At 45.3% G+C, this 20,982-nt stretch overlaps 1 protein-coding gene across 3 annotated transcripts in view; it reads right to left on the minus strand.

The window, feature by feature from the left end:
• Positions 1 to 17,254, minus strand: part of crtac1b (cartilage acidic protein 1b) — a 292,689-nt gene extending 275,435 nt beyond the window's left edge. For 2 of the 3 annotated variants that reach the window (XM_072239019.1, XM_072239017.1), the window contains exons 1-2: positions 17,159 to 17,254; positions 16,441 to 16,742 (exon numbers count right to left, since the gene is read on the minus strand). In XM_072239019.1, the coding sequence (XP_072095120.1) occupies positions 16,441 to 16,697 (257 nt within the window). In that variant the 5' untranslated portion in view covers positions 16,698 to 16,742; positions 17,159 to 17,254. The remainder of the gene's footprint in view (positions 1 to 16,440; positions 16,743 to 17,158) is intronic. The other variant, XM_072239018.1, reaches the window with a different exon arrangement.
• Between the last annotated feature and the right edge of the window lie 3,728 nt (positions 17,255 to 20,982).

Below are 20,982 nucleotides of genomic sequence, written 5' to 3' on the forward strand. Positions count from 1 at the left end.
GGAGCTACGGTTTCCTCCCACAGTCCAAAAGCATACCGGTTGGTAGGTTCATTGGTCATTGTAAACTGTCCCGTGATTGGGCTAGGGTTAAGTCGGGGGTTGCTGGGTGGTGTGGCTCGAAAGGGTGGAAGAGCCTGTTCCACATTGTATCTCAATAAATAAACCAAAATCCCCTCGTGCATTCCCATCTGGGACAGAGACATGAGGGAGCCCAGATACTAGAATCTGATGCAGGGTTTCAACCCGAAATTGACAATTCCTTCACACCCCTCATTCATCTCCCCAAAAACCACCCCGCCACACACACACACACAAACTCTCCAAAACTCCTCCAGCAGGTCTGCCGTGCCACACCTGGGACGGATGTGCTTCTACCTTCATTGCCTCAATGTCAGCGAGGTCCCCACCATCTCCAGAAGGCAGCAGCTCACTTGGGCAGTTCACCTGAAGCTGCTCTCATTGAGGCTGGTGGAGGGGGTTCCACAACTCTGTTGGTGGGAGGGCCTTGACGCATCAGGAGGTGAAGGGTCAGGCAGGTTAGAAGGTAGGCACCGGGGGCAGTGAGCCAGGTCTAGTACAATGCACACATCCACCCAGCTCAATAAACTACCCAAGTAACGTCCTGGTATTTGATCATTCCTACAGCTGTGTTTGCCTCACAAGGTTCTGCCTCTACTCTATGTGCCTTTGGCCCTCAGGGATGCTTAGTGAGGAGAAATGATTGCAGATGTCACTAGCTCAGGTCCAGCTGGGACAGAAATTGGCACTTGATTAGCCAGAGTCCACATCCATTATTGGAGAGCTCTCAATCCGAGGGATATTTGTCCACTGGCTTCTATCTGAAATTCATTTGAAGAGCCTAGTTGTCATGGTAGCATGTTTATCAGAAGGCAGACATAGGATTATACAAGGACCCCGCCGCACTCCCCCAGTTTGCTGCCTCTATCACACCCATTCCAACATTGCCACCATTACTACCTCCGATGAATCTTCCTGCTTCCTACAACCTCTTTGCCAATTCCTTACTGCACCCAATTAGCTACCAACTGATCCGTGTGTCTCTGGTATAAAGGCAGCACAGAGCATTGAACACAGGAGAGGGTGAGCCCTGCAGTTCATCATGTCTGCACCCAACACAATGTCAAAATAAACTTCTGTTTGCCCCTGATCCATATCCCCCCATTCCTTACGCATCTAAACACCATCTAAAAACCACTCATATCTGCTTTCTCCACCAGCCACCCTGGGCAGCCCATTCCAAGCACCCACCGCTGTGCAAAACAAAAACTTACCCCGCATATCTCTTCTAAACTTCCGCCCCACCTTAAATGTATATTCTCTTGTATTTGACTTACCACGCCGGGAAGGGTAGGGGGAAGTGAAATATTCTGACTGTCAAACTTATTTATACCACTCAGAAAGTTATAACGCTATCAGGACTTTGCTCAGTCTCTGATGCTCCAATAAAAACAACCCAAATTTGCCCAACCTCTTATTATGGCTCACACCTTTTAATCCAGGCATCATATGAAGGAAGCTCTCCCACGTCCTCCCCATCCTTCCTGTAATGGAGCAATCAGAACTGCACACAATGAATCACCCTTCCAAAACTCTGAAGGGTCACACTCCTGCATCACACCCTGGACCATTTTTCATTTCCCCCAGAACAATGATGTTTTCTGCAGCAGCTTCATGCAGCATCTGGCCTCTCCAGTGTCCAGTGCCCAATGATTCTCTGAAGCACTGTACATTTGCATGAAGCACTGCCACAAGAAAGCAGCGTCCATCAGAAGTCCAGAGGACTCAGGAGCAGAATTAGGCCATTTGGCCCATTGAGTCTACTACCCAATTCAATACTGCCTGATGAATTATCCCTCTCAACCCCATTGCCCTGCCTAGTTTCCTTAATAATCAAGAATCTATCAACCTCCGCTTAAAATATGTCCAGCCACTTAGTCTCCACAGCCACCTGTGGCAATGAATTCCACAGATTCTCCACCCTCTGGTTAAAATAATTCCTCCTCATCTCTGCTCTAAGGAAATATTTTGAGCCATCTTTTCTGAGGCTGTGCCCTTTGTCCTAGACTCCTTCTCTGTTGGAAACATCCTCTACACATCCACTCTGTCTAGGTCTTTCAATATTCAATAGGTATCAATGAGAACCCCTCCCCCCTGCATTCTTCTAAACTTCAGGGAATACAGGCCCAGAGCCGTCAAAGACTTCCCCCCCACCCCCAACCACACCATCCAGGCCATGCTCTCTTCTCACTATTGCCATCAGGTAGGAGGTATGGGAGCCACAAGTCCCACACAACCAAGTTCAGGGACAATTAGCCTTCAACCATCAGGCTCCTGAATCAGTAAAATCACTCACCACAACTCTGAACTGATTCTACAATCTACAGACTCACTTTCAAGAACTCTTTATAACTCACAATCTCACTGTTATCTTTATATGCACAGTTTACCTGCTTCTGCACATTGGTTGTTTTGGCAATCTCTCTTGTAAAATTCTATTAAATGTCTTTTTTCCCCTACAAACGCCTGCAGGTATATGAATCTCAGGATAATATACAGTATAAAGAATAGATTATGCGGGTGCTGGAGCATATGTACTTTGAAAATGAGTTTACGTTGAACTGAGAGTCTGAAGACAGTGTTGGGAAGAGGACATGAGCTGGGCTGTTCCTCCTTGGGGCAAGGGGCCAAAACACACATTCTGTGCAGTAATGTTACATGGTTTGGTCAAAGGCTGATGAGTAAAATCACAAACATGAGAAAATGCAGATGCTGGAAAGCTAAAGCAACACACACAACATGCTGGAGGAACACAGCAGGCCAGGCAGCGTCTGTGGAAAAGCTGCAAACAGTCGACGTTTCGGGCAGAGACTTGTGTGATCATCTGCTGAAGGTCCACAGGTGCTGGGAGGATTGAGGATCTGGTCTGCCGGATGGGGTACCAATCAAGCAAGCAGCTTTCCCTGAATGTCAAGGTTCAAGGCGTCAGACATCCAAACTGGAGAGGATTCCACCACACTCCTGTCCTGTGTCTTGGCGATGGTAGATAAGTTTTGGGGTTGAAAACTTATGGGGGGGGGGGGAATAAGTCAGGAGGTGACGCAGATTCAGATTCATTTATCACATGTAAATCAAAAACATTTGTCTGAAATGTGTTGCTTGCAACCAACACAATCTAAGGATGTGCTGGGGTCAGCCCTCAAGTCTCGCCACACTTTCAGGTGCCAACAAAGCACAATGGTCAAAGCTCAACAAAACAGAACAACAGCATTAAAACACAAGAGCAAAACAAGTTCCATTCCACACATGCGCGCAAACACACAGTTCTCCAGCTCCAGAACAGATCATCTCCACCCTCCAGTGGACTCGTGGATTCGCAGACACTAAGCCTTCTAATTTCCCAAGGAAATTCTTTCCTAACACTTAAGATTGAAGGCTCAAAGTCCACCAAAAGTCCATAGGTCAAGGCCCTGTGACAGGAGCCCTGAAGTTGTAGCTACCTCACTCACACATCCAAGCAGGACCCAGAGCACAGGGCAGCAGAATGTCCAACCACAGCAAACATGCTCTTGTATACAGTGCAGAAATAGGGCAGTTGCCAAAAGGTTGTGATTAAACGCAGGAGATTTTGCAGAGGCTGGAAAACTTGAGTGACACAGACAAAATGCTGGAGGAACTCAGCAGGTCAGGCAACATCTATGGAGGGGAATAACCAGTTGACGCTTCAGGCCAAGACCATCAGGACTGGAAAAGAAAGAGGAAAAAGCCAGAGTAAGAAGGTGGGGGAAGGAAGGGAAAGCGGAAATACAAGCTGGCAGGTGATAGATGAGACCAGATAAGTGGAAGGTAGGGTGGTAGGGGGATGTAGTAAAAAAGCTAGGAGGTGATTGGTGGAAAAGGTAAAGAGCTGAAGAAGGAGGATTCTGATAGGAGAGGAGAGCGGACCATGGGAGAAAGGGGAGGAGGATGGGTGACAGAGAAAGGTGATAAGCAGGTGAAGAGAAGGGAAGTGGTAAGAGTGGAGCCAGAATGAGGAATAGAAAAAGAGAGGGAAGGGAGGAGAAAACAATGTTTATGCCATCAGGTTGGAGGATACTCAGACAGAATATGAGGTCTGGCTTCTCCAACATGGGAGTGACCTCATCGTGGCCAGAGAGAAGGCCATCGACTGGTATGAGAGAATGGGAATGGTGGTTAAGCTAAATTGGGTGTAGAAAAGATTGCTGACTGGAGGGTGTGAATTACCAGATTCAAAAAGTCACAGTCATAGAGTACTACAGCACAAAAACAGGCCCTTCAGTCCATCTAGACCGTGCTAAACTCTTGATCTGTCTGGTGCCGTTAACCTGTACCTGGACCATAGCCCTCTGTACTCCTCCCCTCTATGTACCTGTCCAAATTTCTTTTAAATCCTGAAATCAAACCTGCATTCACCACATCGACTGGCAGTTCATTTCACACTCGCAACAGCCTCTGAGTGAAGAAGTTACCCCTCATGTTCCCCTTAAATATTTCACCTTTTACCCTTAACCCATGACCTCTAGTTTCAGTCCTACCCAACAACAGTGAAAAAGTCTGCTTGCCTTTACCCTATCTATACCTCTCCTAATTTGTATACTTCAATCAATTCTCTCCTCATTTTTATGCTCTGAGGAATAATACTCTAACTTATTCAATCTTCCTCTATAACTCAATTCCTCAAGTTATGGCAACATTCTTGCAAATACTCTCTGTACTCTTTCAATCTTATTGATATTGTTCCTGTAGGTCGTTGACCAAAACTGCACACAATACTCCAAATTAGGCCTCATCAATGTCTTATACAACTTCAATACAACATCCCATCTCCTCTGCTCAATACTTTTGATTTATGAAGGTCAATTTGTCAAAGGCTTCTTTATGGCCCTATCTAATGGAGACACCACTTTCAAGGAATTATGGATCTGTATTTCCAGATCCTTCTGTTCTACTGCCCTCCTCCGTGCCCAACTGGTCACCCTGTAAGTCCTACCCTGATTTGTCCTTCCAAAGTGCACCACTTCACACTTGTCTGTATTAAATTCGCTCTCCTATTATTCTGCCCATTTTGACATCTGGTCCCATTCCCACTGCAAGCTTTGCTAGTCTTCTTTGCTGTCAACTACACCCCCAATCTTGGTGTCATCCGCAAATGTGCTGATCCAGTTAACCACACTATCATCAGGTTAATCATATAGGTGACAAACAACAGACCCAGCCCCAATTCCTGCGGAATTCCACTAGTTACAGGCCTCCGGTCAGAGAGGCAATCGTCTACTACTACCTTCTGGCTTCTCCCGCAAAGTCAACGTCTCATTCAATTCACTACAATGTCAAATGATTGAACCTTCTTGACCAATCTCCCATGTGGGATTTTGTCAAATGCCTTGGTAGTGTCCATGTGGACAATATCCACCGCTTTTTTAAAAAATCTGTTTAAGATCTCAGCTATTTCTTTTGGCTCCATGCATAGCTTACTATTCTGATATTCCAGAGGACCAGTTTTGTTCCTTGCAATCTTTTTGCTCTTAACATATTTTTCGAAGCCCTTAGGATTCTCCTCGGTCTTGTTTGCAAGCTTAAACCTCCTTTTAGTCCTTCTGGTTTCTTCTTAAGATGCTACATGACTTGCTGAGGCCCTCTAGCATTTTGTGTGTGTTGCCCACAGTTTCCAGCAACTGCTGAATCTCTTGAATTTATGGCCTTGTAGAAGTTTATAATATCATAATAGTTCAAGTTCAAGTTTAATTGTCATGAATACAGCCGAACGAAACAGCCTTTCTCTGGGAGTAAGAGGAATGCCAACAGTTACACAGAGCACACATAATTAGGATAGCAATTACAAAAAATAATATTTTAAAAAAATAGCCCAGGAATTGTGACACCAGTACAGTGCAAAGACAGTTACTATAAATTCTCAGTAAAAATTGCAAAAATTGGAGTAATGAGGTTATGTTCATGGGTTTATGGACCATTCAGAAATCTGACAATGGAGGTGAAGAAGCTTTTCCTAAATCGCTGAGGGTCAGGTGGCATCTGTGGAGGGAAATGGGCAAACAAGTCCTGAAGAAAGGTCTCAACCCAAAACATTGATTGTCCACAGTTGCTGCCCGGCTCCGACTTCATCCAGCACTTTTGTGAGCTGCTCTTTGAATGAACCGTTGATTTTACCAACTTGTCAGCTCTTACCCCCATCACCATGTAAACATTTGGTCTCAGTGTTCCCAGGAACGGACTAGGTCATTTACCTCTGACCCACCTGATGCTCCTTCTCACTACATGGCCCCTGCTTACCATTCCCCTGCCACCGAAACCATTCCTCCACACTTTCATGACTCTGAATACCTCCATCGCAGCTCCACTAAGCCCGGAAGAAAAGCTTGCATTTCATTCACGTCGTCCACAAGCATGGGACTTGCCAAGGACCTCGTGGCCGGTGAAATTCTTTTGTGTTGCACCCACTCTTGTTATATCGGAAAAACTGCATGTGGTGTGCTCACACCAAGATCCCAGAAACAACAGGGGGATGGTGAATCATGAAGGATCCCATGCACCCTGCTCATGGACTGTTTGTCCCACTCCCATTAGGGAGGAGGCTACATAGTATCCACACTAAAACCACCAGACTCCCTGTCTACCCAACAGTCTCTTGAACACCTCTACCATATCTTACTTCCACCACCAGCCCTGGCAGTGCATTCCAAGCAACCACCAGTCTGCAAAAAAAAACATACCCTGCCCATCTCCTTTAAACTTAACGCAACCCCTCATCTTCAATGCATGTCCTCTAAGATTTGGCATCGCCACCCTGGGAGAAAGATTCTGCCCATCTACCCTATCGATGCCCCTCAGATTTTATAAACTTTCTTCAGGAATGTTAGTGGCATTCCCTCTTGCGCAGACCCTGCCTGACATGTGGAGGGTTGGCATACTTCTATTTCTTTGTCCCTGATTATCTGATTGTGGTTTTCGCAATGCTAACTGAGGAGCAAGTATTGATCGCGACACTCTACAGCATCAGTGGAATTCAAATAAGTTCATAAGATAATAAGAAATGGAGCATAATTAGGCCATTTGGCCCATTGAATCTGCTCCACCATTCCATCCTGGCTGACTTATTACCCCTCTCAATCCCATTCCCTGCCTTCTGTCATAATCTTTGACACCCAGACTAATTAGGAACCTATCAATCTCCGCTTTAAATATACCCAATGACTTGAACTCCATGGCTGTCTGAGGTAATGAATTCCACAGATTCACCACCTTCCGGCAAAAGAAATTCCCCTTCATCTCTGTCCTAAATGGATATCCCTCTATTCTGAGGCTGCGCCCTCTGATCCCAAATACAACCACAACAGGAAACATCCTCTCCACACCGACTCTATCTAGGCCTTTCAATATTCGATCAGTTTCAGTGAGACCCTCCCCCCCCCCCAGTTCATTCTTCTAAACTCCAGCAAGTGCAGGACCAGGTCTGTCAAACACTGCTCATACGTTAGCTTTCTCATTGACGGAATCATTCTTGTGAACCCCCTCAGGACCTTCCCCGATGCCATCATCTGAAATGGTCGGGGTGTGGCGGGGGGGGGGGGGGCGCAAACCCATGCAGTGACGGGGAGACTGTGCAAACTCCACGCAGACAGCACCGGAGGCTGGGATTGAACCCAGGTCTCTGGGGCCATGTATGTGGCAGAGGCTGTACCCGCTGTGCAACGTGCTTCACTGACATAGATAGCTGCGTACTTCTTTTCTTAGATAGGAGCCCCAAAACTGCTCACGATACTCCACGTGCGGTCCGACCAGTAAACCCTCAGCATCACATCCTCGCTCTTATATTCTAGTCCTCTCGAAATGAATGCTGACATTGCATCTATCTTCCTTACCAGAAACTCAGCCTGCAAGTTAACCTTTAGGGAGTCCTGCACGAGGACTCCGAAGTCCCTTTGCAGCTCAGATTTATCTGCGAAAGACCTTGAGAGTGCAGTTGGCACTCAGTACGACAGGAGTTACTGTGCAGACAATTTCCACATAGAACATACTGGCACTTTTGTGTCATCCTATCCAGATGCATTGTAGCTCAGTACAGCAACTGCTCCACCCGTGACCACAAGAGAGTTATAGACACAGCTCCGTACGTCATGGGAACCAGTCTCCCCTCCATCGACTGCCTACACTTCTCACTGCCTCAGTAAAGCAGTCAGCATAATCAAAGACCCCTCTCGTCTTGTACGCTGTCTTTTCTCTGCCCCCCCTCCCCACTTTATTGTCTTGTACATCTCTGCCAGAGAAAGCACCCACCAAGAAAAACAAACCCAGTCCCTCCACATCATTGGTCAGCACAGGGTACAGCGGGTAGAGCTGCGGCCACATGGACCCGGAGACACAAGTTCAGTCCCAGCCTCCAGTGCTGTCTCTGTGGAGTTTGCGCGGTCTCCTTGCGACTGCGTGGGCTTGCCCCCTGTACCTCAGGTGCTCCAGTTTCCTCCTACATAACAACGACGTGTGGGGTTGCTGGGTTAATTGGCCACGGTAAGTTGGAGTTTTGGGCGGGTTCGGGTATGTCACCCAAGACCTTAACGAACTCCTATGGATGTACAGTCCAGAGTATCCCGACTGGCTGTATCACAGCCTGGTACGGAAACCCCGATGCCCAGGAACGGAAAGCGCTACAAAATTTAGTGGATACTGCCCAGTCCATCACAGGAAAAGTCCTCCCCACCGTCGAGCTTATTTACAAGGAGCACTGTCATCTGGGTGGCATGGTAGCACAGAGGTTACCATAATCGCTTTACAGTATAGGTGTCCCGGTTCAATTCCCAGCAGCACCTGTAAAGAGATCCCCGTGACCGCTCCGGTTCCCTCCCACAGTCCGAGGACATACCGGTTGGTAGGGTAATTGATCACTGTAAATTGCCCCGTGATTAGGCTAGGATTAAGTTGGGGGATTGCTAGGGGCGCGGCTCGAATGGCTTGTTACGTGCTGTAGCTCGATAAATAGATAAATCGGCATCCATCATCAGGGATCTTCACCTTCCGGGCCACACACTCTTCTCACATGGGAATGAGGTACAGGAGCCTTAGGACCTGCCCCAGCAGGTTCAGGAACATTTATTACTCCTCAAGCATCAGGCCCCTAAACCAACGTGAATCACTTCACTCAACACTGAACTGATCACTGAACACAACCTATGGACTCGTTTTCACGGACTCCACAACTCATGCTCTTGGTATCTCTTTTTATTTATATATTTATTTATATATAGCTTTTTTTTTGTAATTGCACAGTTTGCCTTCTTTGGCACGTTGGTTGTCCGTCTGTCTGTCTTTATGTGTAGTTTTTCACTGATCCTACTGTATTTCTTTGTTCTACTGTGAATGTCTGTGAGAAAATGAATCCCAGCATAGCCCAGGGTGACATATATGTACTATGCCGTATATATACGGCAAACAGCATTATGAAGGACCCCACTCACCCCTCATATAAACTCTTCTCCCTCCTGCCATCTGGCAAAAGGCACCGAAGCATTCGGGCTGTCACGACCAGACTATGTAACAGTTTCGTCCCCCAAGCCATCAGACTCCTCAATACCCAGAGCCTGGACTGACACCAACCTACTGCCCTCTACTGTGCCTATTGTCTTGTTTGTTATTTATTATTATTTATTGTAGTGCCTCCACCGTTTTGTGCCCTTTATGCAGTCCTGGATAGGTCTGTAGTCTAGTGTAGTTTTTATGTTTTTTCTTACTTAGTTCAGTGTAGTTTTTGTATTGTTTCATGTAGCACCATGGTCCTGGAAAACGCCTCATTCTTACTATGTTCTGTACCAGCAGTTATGGTTGAAATCACAATAAGAAGTGACTTGACTTGACAATAAATTTGCTTTGAATTGTAAATTGTCCTCGTGTGTGGGTGTGCGGTTGTATTAGGATTTGTGTAAATTGGTACTTGATGGTCAGTGCAGTTGCGATGGGCTGAAGGGCCTGTTTTGTGCTATACAACTCTGAAACACTCCATCCCATGCAACATGTGGGTGCATGTCCTCTACATGTTTTCTGTTCCCAAAGTCATTTCTGATCTACAAAACACCTTGCAAGGATTATGGTGATCCATTTCCTGCTCAGCTATAAGAAAAATCACTCTGGAGCCAAGTAACAAATAGCTTGGAGCTCTGCTAGTTTTGTCCCGAAGGTTTTCCCTCTGGGGTAGCAGACCCTGAGCTATTGAATCATCTGTCTCAAAACCATGAATTGCCCAATGTCACATTCGGTGATGTTCAACTCAGCGTAATCGTTACTTTTCTTTTCGCACTTGTGGCACATCAACTAACAGCTATGCCAGGAGGTCAGGCTTGACAGCTGAGCATAAAACAGCTCTGATTGGGAGGGGGTGTGGTGCCTCTGAATTCTGCTCCTCGTTCCCCAGCAGAGAGACTTGCATCATCCACAGTTTTATCTTTAAAGCAGCAGCATTTTGTGTGAAGGAAGGAAATCAACAGGTCAGGCAGCACCTGTAGAGGGGGGTAAGCAGTCAACATTTCAGGGTTGACACTTCAACAGGACTGGAAAGCAAAGGGAAAAAGACCATTCACCTTCTTATTCTGGCTTTTTCCACCTTCCTTTCCGGTCCTGATGAAGGATCTAGCCCCAAAGCGTCAACTGCTCATCTCCTCCATAAATGCTGCCTGATCTGTTGAGTTCTTCCAGTATTTTGTGTGTGTTGCTCTGGACTTCCAGCTTCTGCAGAATCTCTTGTGTATATTGTCTTTAAAGCACAAAGTGGTGCACCTTGACCTGAGTCGGTGTGTACTGAGAGCTTACTGCTCACCTTCTGTCCCAGAGAGCTTCAAAGGTTTGCTTTATTTGTCACACATACAGTATATTGAAATGGTGAAATGCATTTGTGTCAATGATCGTCACAGTCCAAGGATATCCTGGGGGCAGCTCACAAGTGTTTACCATACTTCTGGCAACAACGTGGTTTTCCCATAACTTACCCACTCTAACCCGTGGGAGAATGTGGGAGAAAAGCAGATCACCCAAAGGAAAACCACACAGTGGCAAGGAGAATGTACAGCGGAGAGAGTGGAACACTACACTACAGCAGTCCCTGGCCCAGACATGTGCCTCCAACCTCCGGGTTAGGCAACTTCAGTCTTTGACCTTCGGATTTCGGTATTGACTGATTGATGAGGACAGGGTGGTAGACATCTTAAACTTGAGAGTGCTGAATCCTTATTTCTTTGCAAAGACTGGAGGGTCAGTTACTGGGCGATACGTAGAATAATACAGTGCAGAAACAGGCCCTTTAGTCTTTGTGAAGCACAATACCACATTAAACAAACTGTACCTGCCTACATATGATACTTCTCCTTCCATTCACTGCCTTTCCATGTATCTGTCTAAACTCTCTATCGTATCTGCTTTCAGCATCAGTCCTGGCAGCCCATTCCAATCACACTCCGCAAAAGCAAAACTTGCCCCGCATATCTCCCCTAAACCTTCCCTTTTTTGACAACTTAAAAGAACCAAGGAATCTAGGATCAGTGCGAGAAAGTGACACAAAGCCAGCCTTGATCAATGACAGGGCAGGCTTGAAGGGCAGATGGTCTGCCATTGCTTAGAACCCAGAACAGTACAGGTCCTTCAGCCCACAAGTGTGGTGCTGACATTTTAACCTTTTCTAAGATGGATCTAACTCTTCCCTACCACATATAGTCTTCCATTTTTCTTTCATCCATGTTGTCTTTCTAAAACTCTCTTAAATGTCCCTAATGTATTGGCATCTACAACCCCCTCCCCACCCCCGGCAGAGCAGACTATGCACCCACTGCTCTATTAAAATGTACCTCTGCGTCTGTCCCTGTGACTCAAAGATACCTTTCCGGAAGGGCACCCGCCATCGTTACCAATTGGCCAAAGTGCGTCCAATTCTGAGCAGTCAAACAAATCAGCGGGTCATTAAGTTGAACTGTATCATTCCTTACATTTCACTCAGTCGAACTGTATCATTCCTTACATTTCATAATCAAAGCACCTTGGCCTGAAGGACTCAGTGGTTCAAGAACTTGCTCACCACCAACTTTGGATGTGCAATAAAGGGTGGTCTTGCCAGAAATACCCACATGCCTAAAGTTACATAATACACCCTGCTACAAAACAACTAATTTCCCGACATATATCAGTGATACTAAACCTGATTCTGAGTGATTCTCACAGAAGCAATAATTTTACATTATTCTTAAAATAACAGGGGCACCAACTGCATTTTCCCAATGCTATGGTCTCTGCTGTGTACCCAGTGACTGACCCTCTGCTACCTTATTGGTGCATCAGTTATATCCATAGCAACAGTGAGCTTCACCTTGGAATGAAGAAGAACTTTTATTTGTTTGACGCTGCCAAAAACAAAATGCCAAGATGCTTTTTAGGGTCAGACAATAACAGTCAGTGCATTTCGATAATAATATCTCCTCTTCACTGACAATCAACACAGTGCACCTCAAGGATGCGTGCTTAGCCCACTAATATACTCTCTCTACACTGACGACAAGGGCGAGGCACAATTCAAATGCCATCTATAAATAAATTCATAGATGACGCCACTGTTGTTGGTAAAAACCATAAGTGGAAACGGGGAGGCATACGGGAGTGAGATAGATTGAATGGTTGAACAGTGACACAACAACAATCTTGCTCTCAATGTCAGCAAGGCCAAGGATTTGATTCTGGACTTCAGGAATGGGAAACTGGAAGAACATAATTCATCGGCAGTAGAAGGGGGGGGGACTATCAAGTATGTAGACATCATCTTCTCAGAGGCTCTGTCCTGAGCTCAACATACTGAAGCAATTATGAAGAAGGCACGCTGGTGGCTATATTTCAATAGGGGTTTAAGGAGATTTAGTATCAAAGACTCCAGCAGATTTCTACAAATGTGCAATGGAGAGCATTCTGACTGGAGGCATCACCTTCTGGTATGGAAGCTCCAAATCACAGGGATAGAAAAAGCTGCAGAGGGTTATAAACTCAGCTAGCTCCATCATGGGCACACCCTCCCCACCCACTGACACCTGTAAGAGGTGATGTCTCAAGAGCACAGCATCCATCAGTAAAGATCCTCACCCTCCTCATAACTACCATCAGGGAGGAGCCTGACGACACACACTCAACCATTCAGGAATAGAGCCTTCCCCTCCACACACCAGTGAACATTAGTTTGTTATTCCTTTTTTGCTCTATTTTGTAATTTCTAAAATGTTGTCTTTACATTGTGCTGCAGCCACAAAGCAACATTTTACATGTCATTTTCAGGCAGTGATAATAAACTTAATTCAGCTGACATTTCAAATTGAATTCTAAGGCAGGAAGAGGCACGTAACTGAGAGATACTCTAATCATCTGAAAATCCCTAGGAGACTTCAAACACCAGTAGAAGTTGTTTTACCTCAAGGAATAAAGGAGAGGAGACTCCACGAGAGGAGCAGGAGACAGCCTCTCCTCACCCTCATTTTGTGTTCATGGGTGGGGGCATGTTGGACTCCCTGAAGCCATCAGCTAAATGATGATTAGTCAACATTTGAGCCAGAGCACCAAGTGTTGCTGAGCTCTTTGAACACAGCAGGCTTCAAAGTTCAAAGTAAATTTATTATCAATGTACATCTATATCACTACATACTACCTGGAGATTCATTTTCTAGACAGCACACTCAATAAATCCACCAACTGGCTGTTCAACCAGAGCACAAAAGGCAACAAACAGTGCAAATACAAAAAAGAAAGAAAGAAAGAAAGAAAGAAAGAAAGAAAGAAAGAAATAAGGAAGCAAGCAAGCAAGCAAGCAATAAACATTGAGAACATGAGATGGTGAGCAATAAACACAAAATGCTGGAAGAGCTTAGCACGTCAGGCAACATCTATTAAAATATTTTGGGCTGAGAGTGCTTCAAGGTGAGTCCATAGGTTGTTGGAACATTTCAGTGATGGGGCAAATAAAGATGAGTGAAGGTAACCCCTATGGTTCAGGACCCTAATGGTTGAAGGATAATAACTGTTTCTGAACCTGGTGGTGTGAGTCCTGAGGCTCCTGTACCATCTTCCTGACGGCAGCAGTGAGAAGAGAGCGTGTCCTGGGTGGTGGTGGACCCTGAAGATGGATGTCACATTCCTGTGACAGCGTTTCATGTAGATGTGCTCAATGGTTGGGAGAGCATTTCCTATGATGGCTGTATCCCTCGGATGAATCCTCAGTCACAAAACCTCCTCACCATGCTGGTGGCATGAGACAAGAGGAGAAGGAATCAGCCACCTGCCTCCTCAAGCCTCCCCCACCATTCATGGCTGATCTATCCTCGTCCTCATCTCCTCTTCTGAGCCAGATCCCCGAAGACTACAATCCTTCAGAAATTTATCTCCCCCTTAAATATTTCTAACAATCCCACTTCCACAATTCTCTGCGGTAGAGATTTCAGGGATTTGCCACCTTTGGTGAGAAGAAGTTTCCTTGACCATCCATGTGAAGTGACCAGCCACATCCTGAGGCTCTGACCTCTTGCTGGAAGCTCCCACTGATGGACCGGGATAGGCTGGACAGGGCCCTTGCTGGGAGCTGGGGAGGAGGAAGATCTGGAGCTCAGAACTCTACTCTTTCAGACATAGGACACACCTCCCTTCACAAAAAGATCAGCCATTGCAGACTAAGATAACCAATCTGATTTTGAAATAAATCTATTTTAATTTGACAAGCCTGATCATGTTCTCAGGCTGAAGAAAAAAAAATTACATTTTTGATTAAACATTGCTTGGAGACATAATTATCATACTGATCTAAAATGGTTACATGTGATGCAGAAACCCAGTAGATGGACACTCACACACAAACTAAACCAAATCCTATTAAAATATCGCTCATGTACGAAGGATTCCCAGTGTTTTCACCTCCGAAAATTTCAAAGAAACCACTCAGAAAGCGAGCTGATCAATCACGTCCTCTCTCCCACACCCTCCACTCCCAAAAATACACACGTACACAAAGGGAATTGTCTACAGAACAGCCTGTGAAAATGCCCGTGTCCTATACCTGTACTCCTAACACATATGCAGGATACAAACATGCTACACGGCGAATCCCAGCAATAGCTTATAAAGGATTCATTCAAGTATTAATGGAATAGAATTAGAGAGCGGGAGCAGGGATCGAGATAGGTGCAAGTAGATTAGAGTTTGAAACCAGCAGTGAGCTGCAAAAGTGAATTTTTACCCTGTTTTCAATCTTACTGAAATCTTGGCAAATTCTCAGTGACTAAATTAGGGTTTCTTAAAAAACAGTATGCAGTGTCAACGGAAAGTCATAAGACCAAAATACATAAGAGCAGAATTAAGCCATTCGGCCCTTCGAGTCCGCTCCGCCGTGACTGACTTATTATCCCTCTCAACCCCGTTTCTTCCCGTAATCTTTGACGCCCTTACCAGTTAAGAACCTATCAACCCCCGCTTTAAATACACCTGATGACTTGGCCTCTGCAGCCTACCGGGGCAATGAATTCCACAGATTGACCGCCCTCTGGCTAAGGACATGCCTCCACATCTGGTACTGTTGGGAGACATTCAATTCCGACTTCTGTCAGGCAATTTCAACCAGAAGTTGGTTGCTCCCGGATACTTTCCACCCCGTCTGAGCTCCAGAAGTAGCCCTCGGGTCTGGTGTTCATTCAGCAGTCCCCGGTTCCCAGAAACGGAGATACAGAGTGGACAGAAAACCAGATGGAGTGATGGGTGAAGTGTTGCAGAGAGCGAGATGGAGATGGTGTGGAAAACCAATAGATACGATCTTGGCAGGTAGATAGACAGACTCACCGAAGCTGCACAAGAACAAACAAAAAAACAGACAGGGAAGAAGCAAGGTTTTGAACCCAAGATCGTCGTACATTGATACCGTGTCGTGCATTAAATACGGGCAATAGTTCGCATTGCAATTAACCCTTAAAAGGAAATTGCTTACACGCGAACCCGCAGTGTTACTTCATACAAGCATTTCACATAGGCACATATAGTTCGCCGATATTTGTATCGCCGTACTTATAAACCTTAAAGAAAAGCACCTGAATATATGTATCCCACACACATGAGAACATGTATGACTAGAAGCAGGCATAACATTCGACACTTTACATATGCAGCATACATACAAATCCATCTCTCGCTCAGAGCAATGTGACTATTAGGCTCTAAGTCTATGCAGAATATTTCAACGCTTGTATTATCACGGGTATTTCCACACACTGTATGAGCACTGACTTTGGGGCTAAATAAAGTTACACTCTACATATACAAAGGTGTTTTCATTGATGAAGATGTATTTCGCACCCCTCCCTGGCCACACACTGACACAGTGTCGGTCACACCTACCCCGCCACCACTATCTCCAGACTTCCATCGTTGTCCACATCAGTCACGGCCACGCCGTAATTCAGCTGGGTCGGGTTGTTATCGTAATCGGGAGGAAGGAGAGAGGCTGTTGCAGCGGCGAAGATGGGCTCGGGTCTCTGCGGGAGCGCCGGTGGCACCCGAGAGAAGAGAGCGGCGAGCAGGAGAGGCAACATCGCGGTGCGCTTCAGGCGGGCTGTAGGGTGGCAGACACAGCGAGAGGGGACACTGGTTAACATTCACCATCCGTGTACCAGGCGCCAGCCACGGTCTCACCACCCCAGCTGCAATTTTAAATTAATTAACAATCAGCAAAGAAAAAGTTCACTTTAAAAATCCATCGTCCCCCACCACCCCATCCCCGTCGCAAACTTCCAAAAGATGGAAATTATTCCTATTATGTACAGATTAACCCATTCAATGCAAGCGCTTGAATTTTTCAACACCGGCTTCAATGGTGGTTAGAATAATTAGATTCTGGTCCCGGCTTCCTTAAACTTCCCAATTATTAACTTAGAAACTTCATAATTAAACGCACAGTGATGAATTTCTGGTACAATATTTACATTAATGTATCTATTTTAAACCCATTTTATACACACAATCATCTCAGGGCAAGTTATTACACTGTTGGGATGGTTTCACATTTCAACAATAGATTTTTTTTAAGGCTTTGGAAGTGCAGGCAACCACTACTTACAGCCGCGCAGTTTCCCAGCGCTCTTGCCCACGGAACCACAGACCCACCTCTCCGTCTCTTAATCTAACCCTACCCTCGCACCGCCTCGTGTCTCGTTTTAAGGAATATTCTCCTTATGCAAGATCCTTACATAATATAATATCCAATCAGATCGCACCTTCGGGTCTGACTGACGCCCACAAATATATTTGATCCAATCTGATCCGATCTGGTGGGCGGGGTCTCCATGATGGACATCTGTCAACAGGGAGGCACAGTCAGATCCCATTGAGTCCGGGGTGGGGTTTGGCTGGCGATGAGCTAAGTGGACGTTCCCACAAAATGGGAAGTTGGTTCGGTGATGGGATTTGTTCAGCTCTAGCGGGAAGAGGGCTGGGCGTTTTGTCGTCGTTATGCAACTTCTGATGTCTTGTGGATGAGATTTCACTTCTTAAGATCGATATTTCAGTTGATTTGTTTCAAGACGAAAACCAACACTTTACAAGTTCAACTTTATTGTCATCTAACTACACATACAGTGGCATGCAAAAGTTTGGGCACCCCTGATCAAAATTTCTGTTACTGTGAATAGCTAAACCACTAAAAGATGAACTGATTTCCAAAAGGCATAAAGTTAAAGATGACACATTTCCTTAATATTTTAAGCAAGAAAACTTTTTTATTTCTATCTTTTACAGTTTCAAAATAACAAAAAAGGAAAAGGGCCCAAAGCAAAAGTTTGGGCACCCTGCATAGCCAGTATTTAGCAACAACCCCTTTGGAAAGTATCACAGGTTATAAACGCTTTCTGTGGCTAGCTAAAAGTCTTTCAATTCATGTTTGGGGGATTTTTGCCCATTCTTTCTTGCAAAAGGCTTCTAGTTCTGTGAGATTCTTGGAACTTCTTACATGCACTGCTCTTTTGAGGTCTATCCACAGATTTTTGATGATGTTTAGGTTGGGGGACTGTGAGGGTCATGGCAAAACCTTCAGCTTGCGCCTCTTGAGGTAGTCCATTGTGGATTTTGGGGTGTGTTTAGGATCATTATCCTGTTGTAGAAGCCATCCTCTTTTCATCTTCGGCTTTTTTACAGACGGTGTGATGTTTGCTTCCAGAATTTGCTGGTACTTAATTCATTCTTCCCTCTACCAGTGAAATGTTCCCCGTGCCAGTGGCTGCAACACAAGCCCAAAGCATGATCGAACCACCCCCATGCTTAACAGTTGGAGAGGTGTTCTTTTCATGAAATTCTGCACCCTGTTTTCTCCAAACATACCTTTGCTCATTGCGGCCAAAAAGATCGATTCAAAAGGTTCAAAGGAACAACTAAACAAGCCTGATGCATTTTGGAAACAAGTCCTGTGGAATGATGAAGTTAAAATAGAACTTTTTGGCCGCAATGAGCAAAGGTATGTTTAGAGAATTCTGGAAGCAAACATCACACTGTCTGTAAAAAGCTGAAGATGAAAAGAGGATGGCTTCTACAACAGGATAATGATCCTAAACACACCTCAAAATCCACAATGGACTACCTCAAGAGGCACAAGCTGAAGGTTTTGCCATGGCCCTCACAGTCCCCCGACCTAAACATCATCGAAAATCTGTGGATAGACCTCAAAAGAGCAGTGCATGCAAGATGGCCCAAGAATCTCACAGAACTAGAAGCTTTTTGCAAGGAAGAATGGGCGAAAATCCTCCAAACAAGAATTGAAAGATTCTTAGCTGGCTACAAAAAGCATTTACAAGCTGTGATACTTGCCAAAGGGGGTACTGAGCATGCAGGGTGCCCAAACATTTGCTTCAGGCCCTTTTTTCTTATTTTGAAACTGTAAAAGATGGAAATAAAAAAAGTTTTCTTGCTTAAAATATTAAGGAAATGTGTCATCTTTAACTTTATGCCTTTTGGAAATCAGTTCATCTTTTAGTGGCTTAGCTATTCACAGTAACAGAAATTTTGACCAGGGGTGCCCAAACTTTTGCATGCCACTGTATGTACAATCAAATGAAACCATGTTCCTCCAGTCCACAGTGCAACCACAAAGCATATATCACACGCAACACATAAATATTACCATAAATAAATTCAAAGTTTAAAATAAAGTTATTATCAAAGCACATATATGTCATGATGTAAAACCCTGAGATTAATTTTCTTGTGGGCATACCCAGTAAATCTATAGAATAACAACCATAACAGAATCCATGAAAGACTGCCTAACTAGGGCATTCAACCAGAGTGCAGAAGACAACAAACTTTGCAAAAATGAAATAAGAGATAATAACAATAAACAAATAAGGAATAAATATTGAGAACATGAGATGTAGAGTTCGTAGGTTGTGGGAACATTTCAATGATGGGGCAAGTGAAGTTGAGTAAAGTTATTCCCTTAGGTTCAAAAGATTAAGCAACTGTTTCCAAACCTGGTGGTGAGAGTCCCAAGGCTACTGTACCATCTTCCTGATGGCAGCAGTGAGAAGACCATGTCCATCCCCTGATGATGACTGCATTCCTACAACAGCGTTTCATGTAGATGCGCTCAGTGGTAGGGAGGACTTTACCCGTGGAGGACTAGGCCATATCCAGCACTTCTTGTAGGATAAAAGCCATGCCAGGCTGTGATACAGCCAGCCAATATACTCTGCACTACAGATCTATAGAAGTTTGTCAAAGTTTTAGATGTTATGCTGAATCTCCACAAACTCCTAAGGAAGTAGAGGCGCTGCCGTGCTTTCTTTGTAGCTGCGCTTACCCGCTGGCACAGAACAGGTCCTCTGAAATAATATCACCTAAGAATTTAAAATTGCTGACCCTCTCCACCTCTGGTCCTTCAGTGAGGACTGGCTGATGGACCCCTGCTTTCTTTCTCCTGGAGACTATAATCCGCTCTTTAGTTTTGTTGATATTGAGTGAGAGATTGTTGTTACGGCACGACTCAGTCAGATTTTCAATCTCACTCCTATATGTTCATTCATCACCACCTTTGATTTGGCCATTGACAGTGGTGTTGTCAGAAAACCTGAATATGTCATTAATAAAATATAATTCAAAATGCATGCAGCATGCAGCACAGGTAAACAGTAAACTGCTGGCTGTCCTAGTGACAAGACCTCAGTGGTGGCAGGGTATTCATTAGTCCCACATCCTCACAGAAGAAGCTGTTACCCAGTCTGGCAGTCCTAGTCCTGATGCTTCTGTGCCCCCTTCCTGACAGTAGGGGTCAAAGAGGTTGTGAGATGGGTGGCGAGGACCCTCGAAAACACTTCAGGCCCCTTGTATACAGCATTCCCAGTAGATGTTACAAATGGGGAGAGGGACAGCCAGGTGATCTCCGTGGTTTCTGTCCATCAAACTGTGTGCTTAGTGATCTCAGGAAGCATTCCACTGGGTCGGCCCTCACTTCACCAGCTGGTTGCAGCGTCTACCAGCTCCAAAACACATGGCAATTGCTTATTCAGGATACTCAGACATCCCCTCCCCAAACCCATGACTTCTACCCAACAGGAAGGCCAAGCGCAGTACCTGCACCTGCAGTCTCCCCTCCCAGTTACACACCTTCCTCACTTAAGAGCTTTATAAGTTCATGAGGGACATGGTGATAGATCTTGCCCCTAAGAAGGCAACATCCATCATCGAAGATCCCCACCATCTGGGCCATGCCATCTCCTCGCATCAGGCAGGAGGCACAGAAGCCTGAAGTTCCACACCACCAGGTTCAAGAGCAGCTACCTCCCTTCAACCATCCGGTTCTTGAACCAACCGGCAGAACTCTACTCACCATGAGCAACCCAATGGCCACTTCAATGGAGAGCTGTGTGGGAGGGAAGAGCCAGATTGATCGTGGAG

The sequence above is a fragment of the Mobula birostris genome, chromosome 21, assembly GCF_030028105.1.
Source record: "Mobula birostris isolate sMobBir1 chromosome 21, sMobBir1.hap1, whole genome shotgun sequence".
NCBI classification, from domain to species: Eukaryota; Metazoa; Chordata; class Chondrichthyes; order Myliobatiformes; family Myliobatidae; genus Mobula; species Mobula birostris.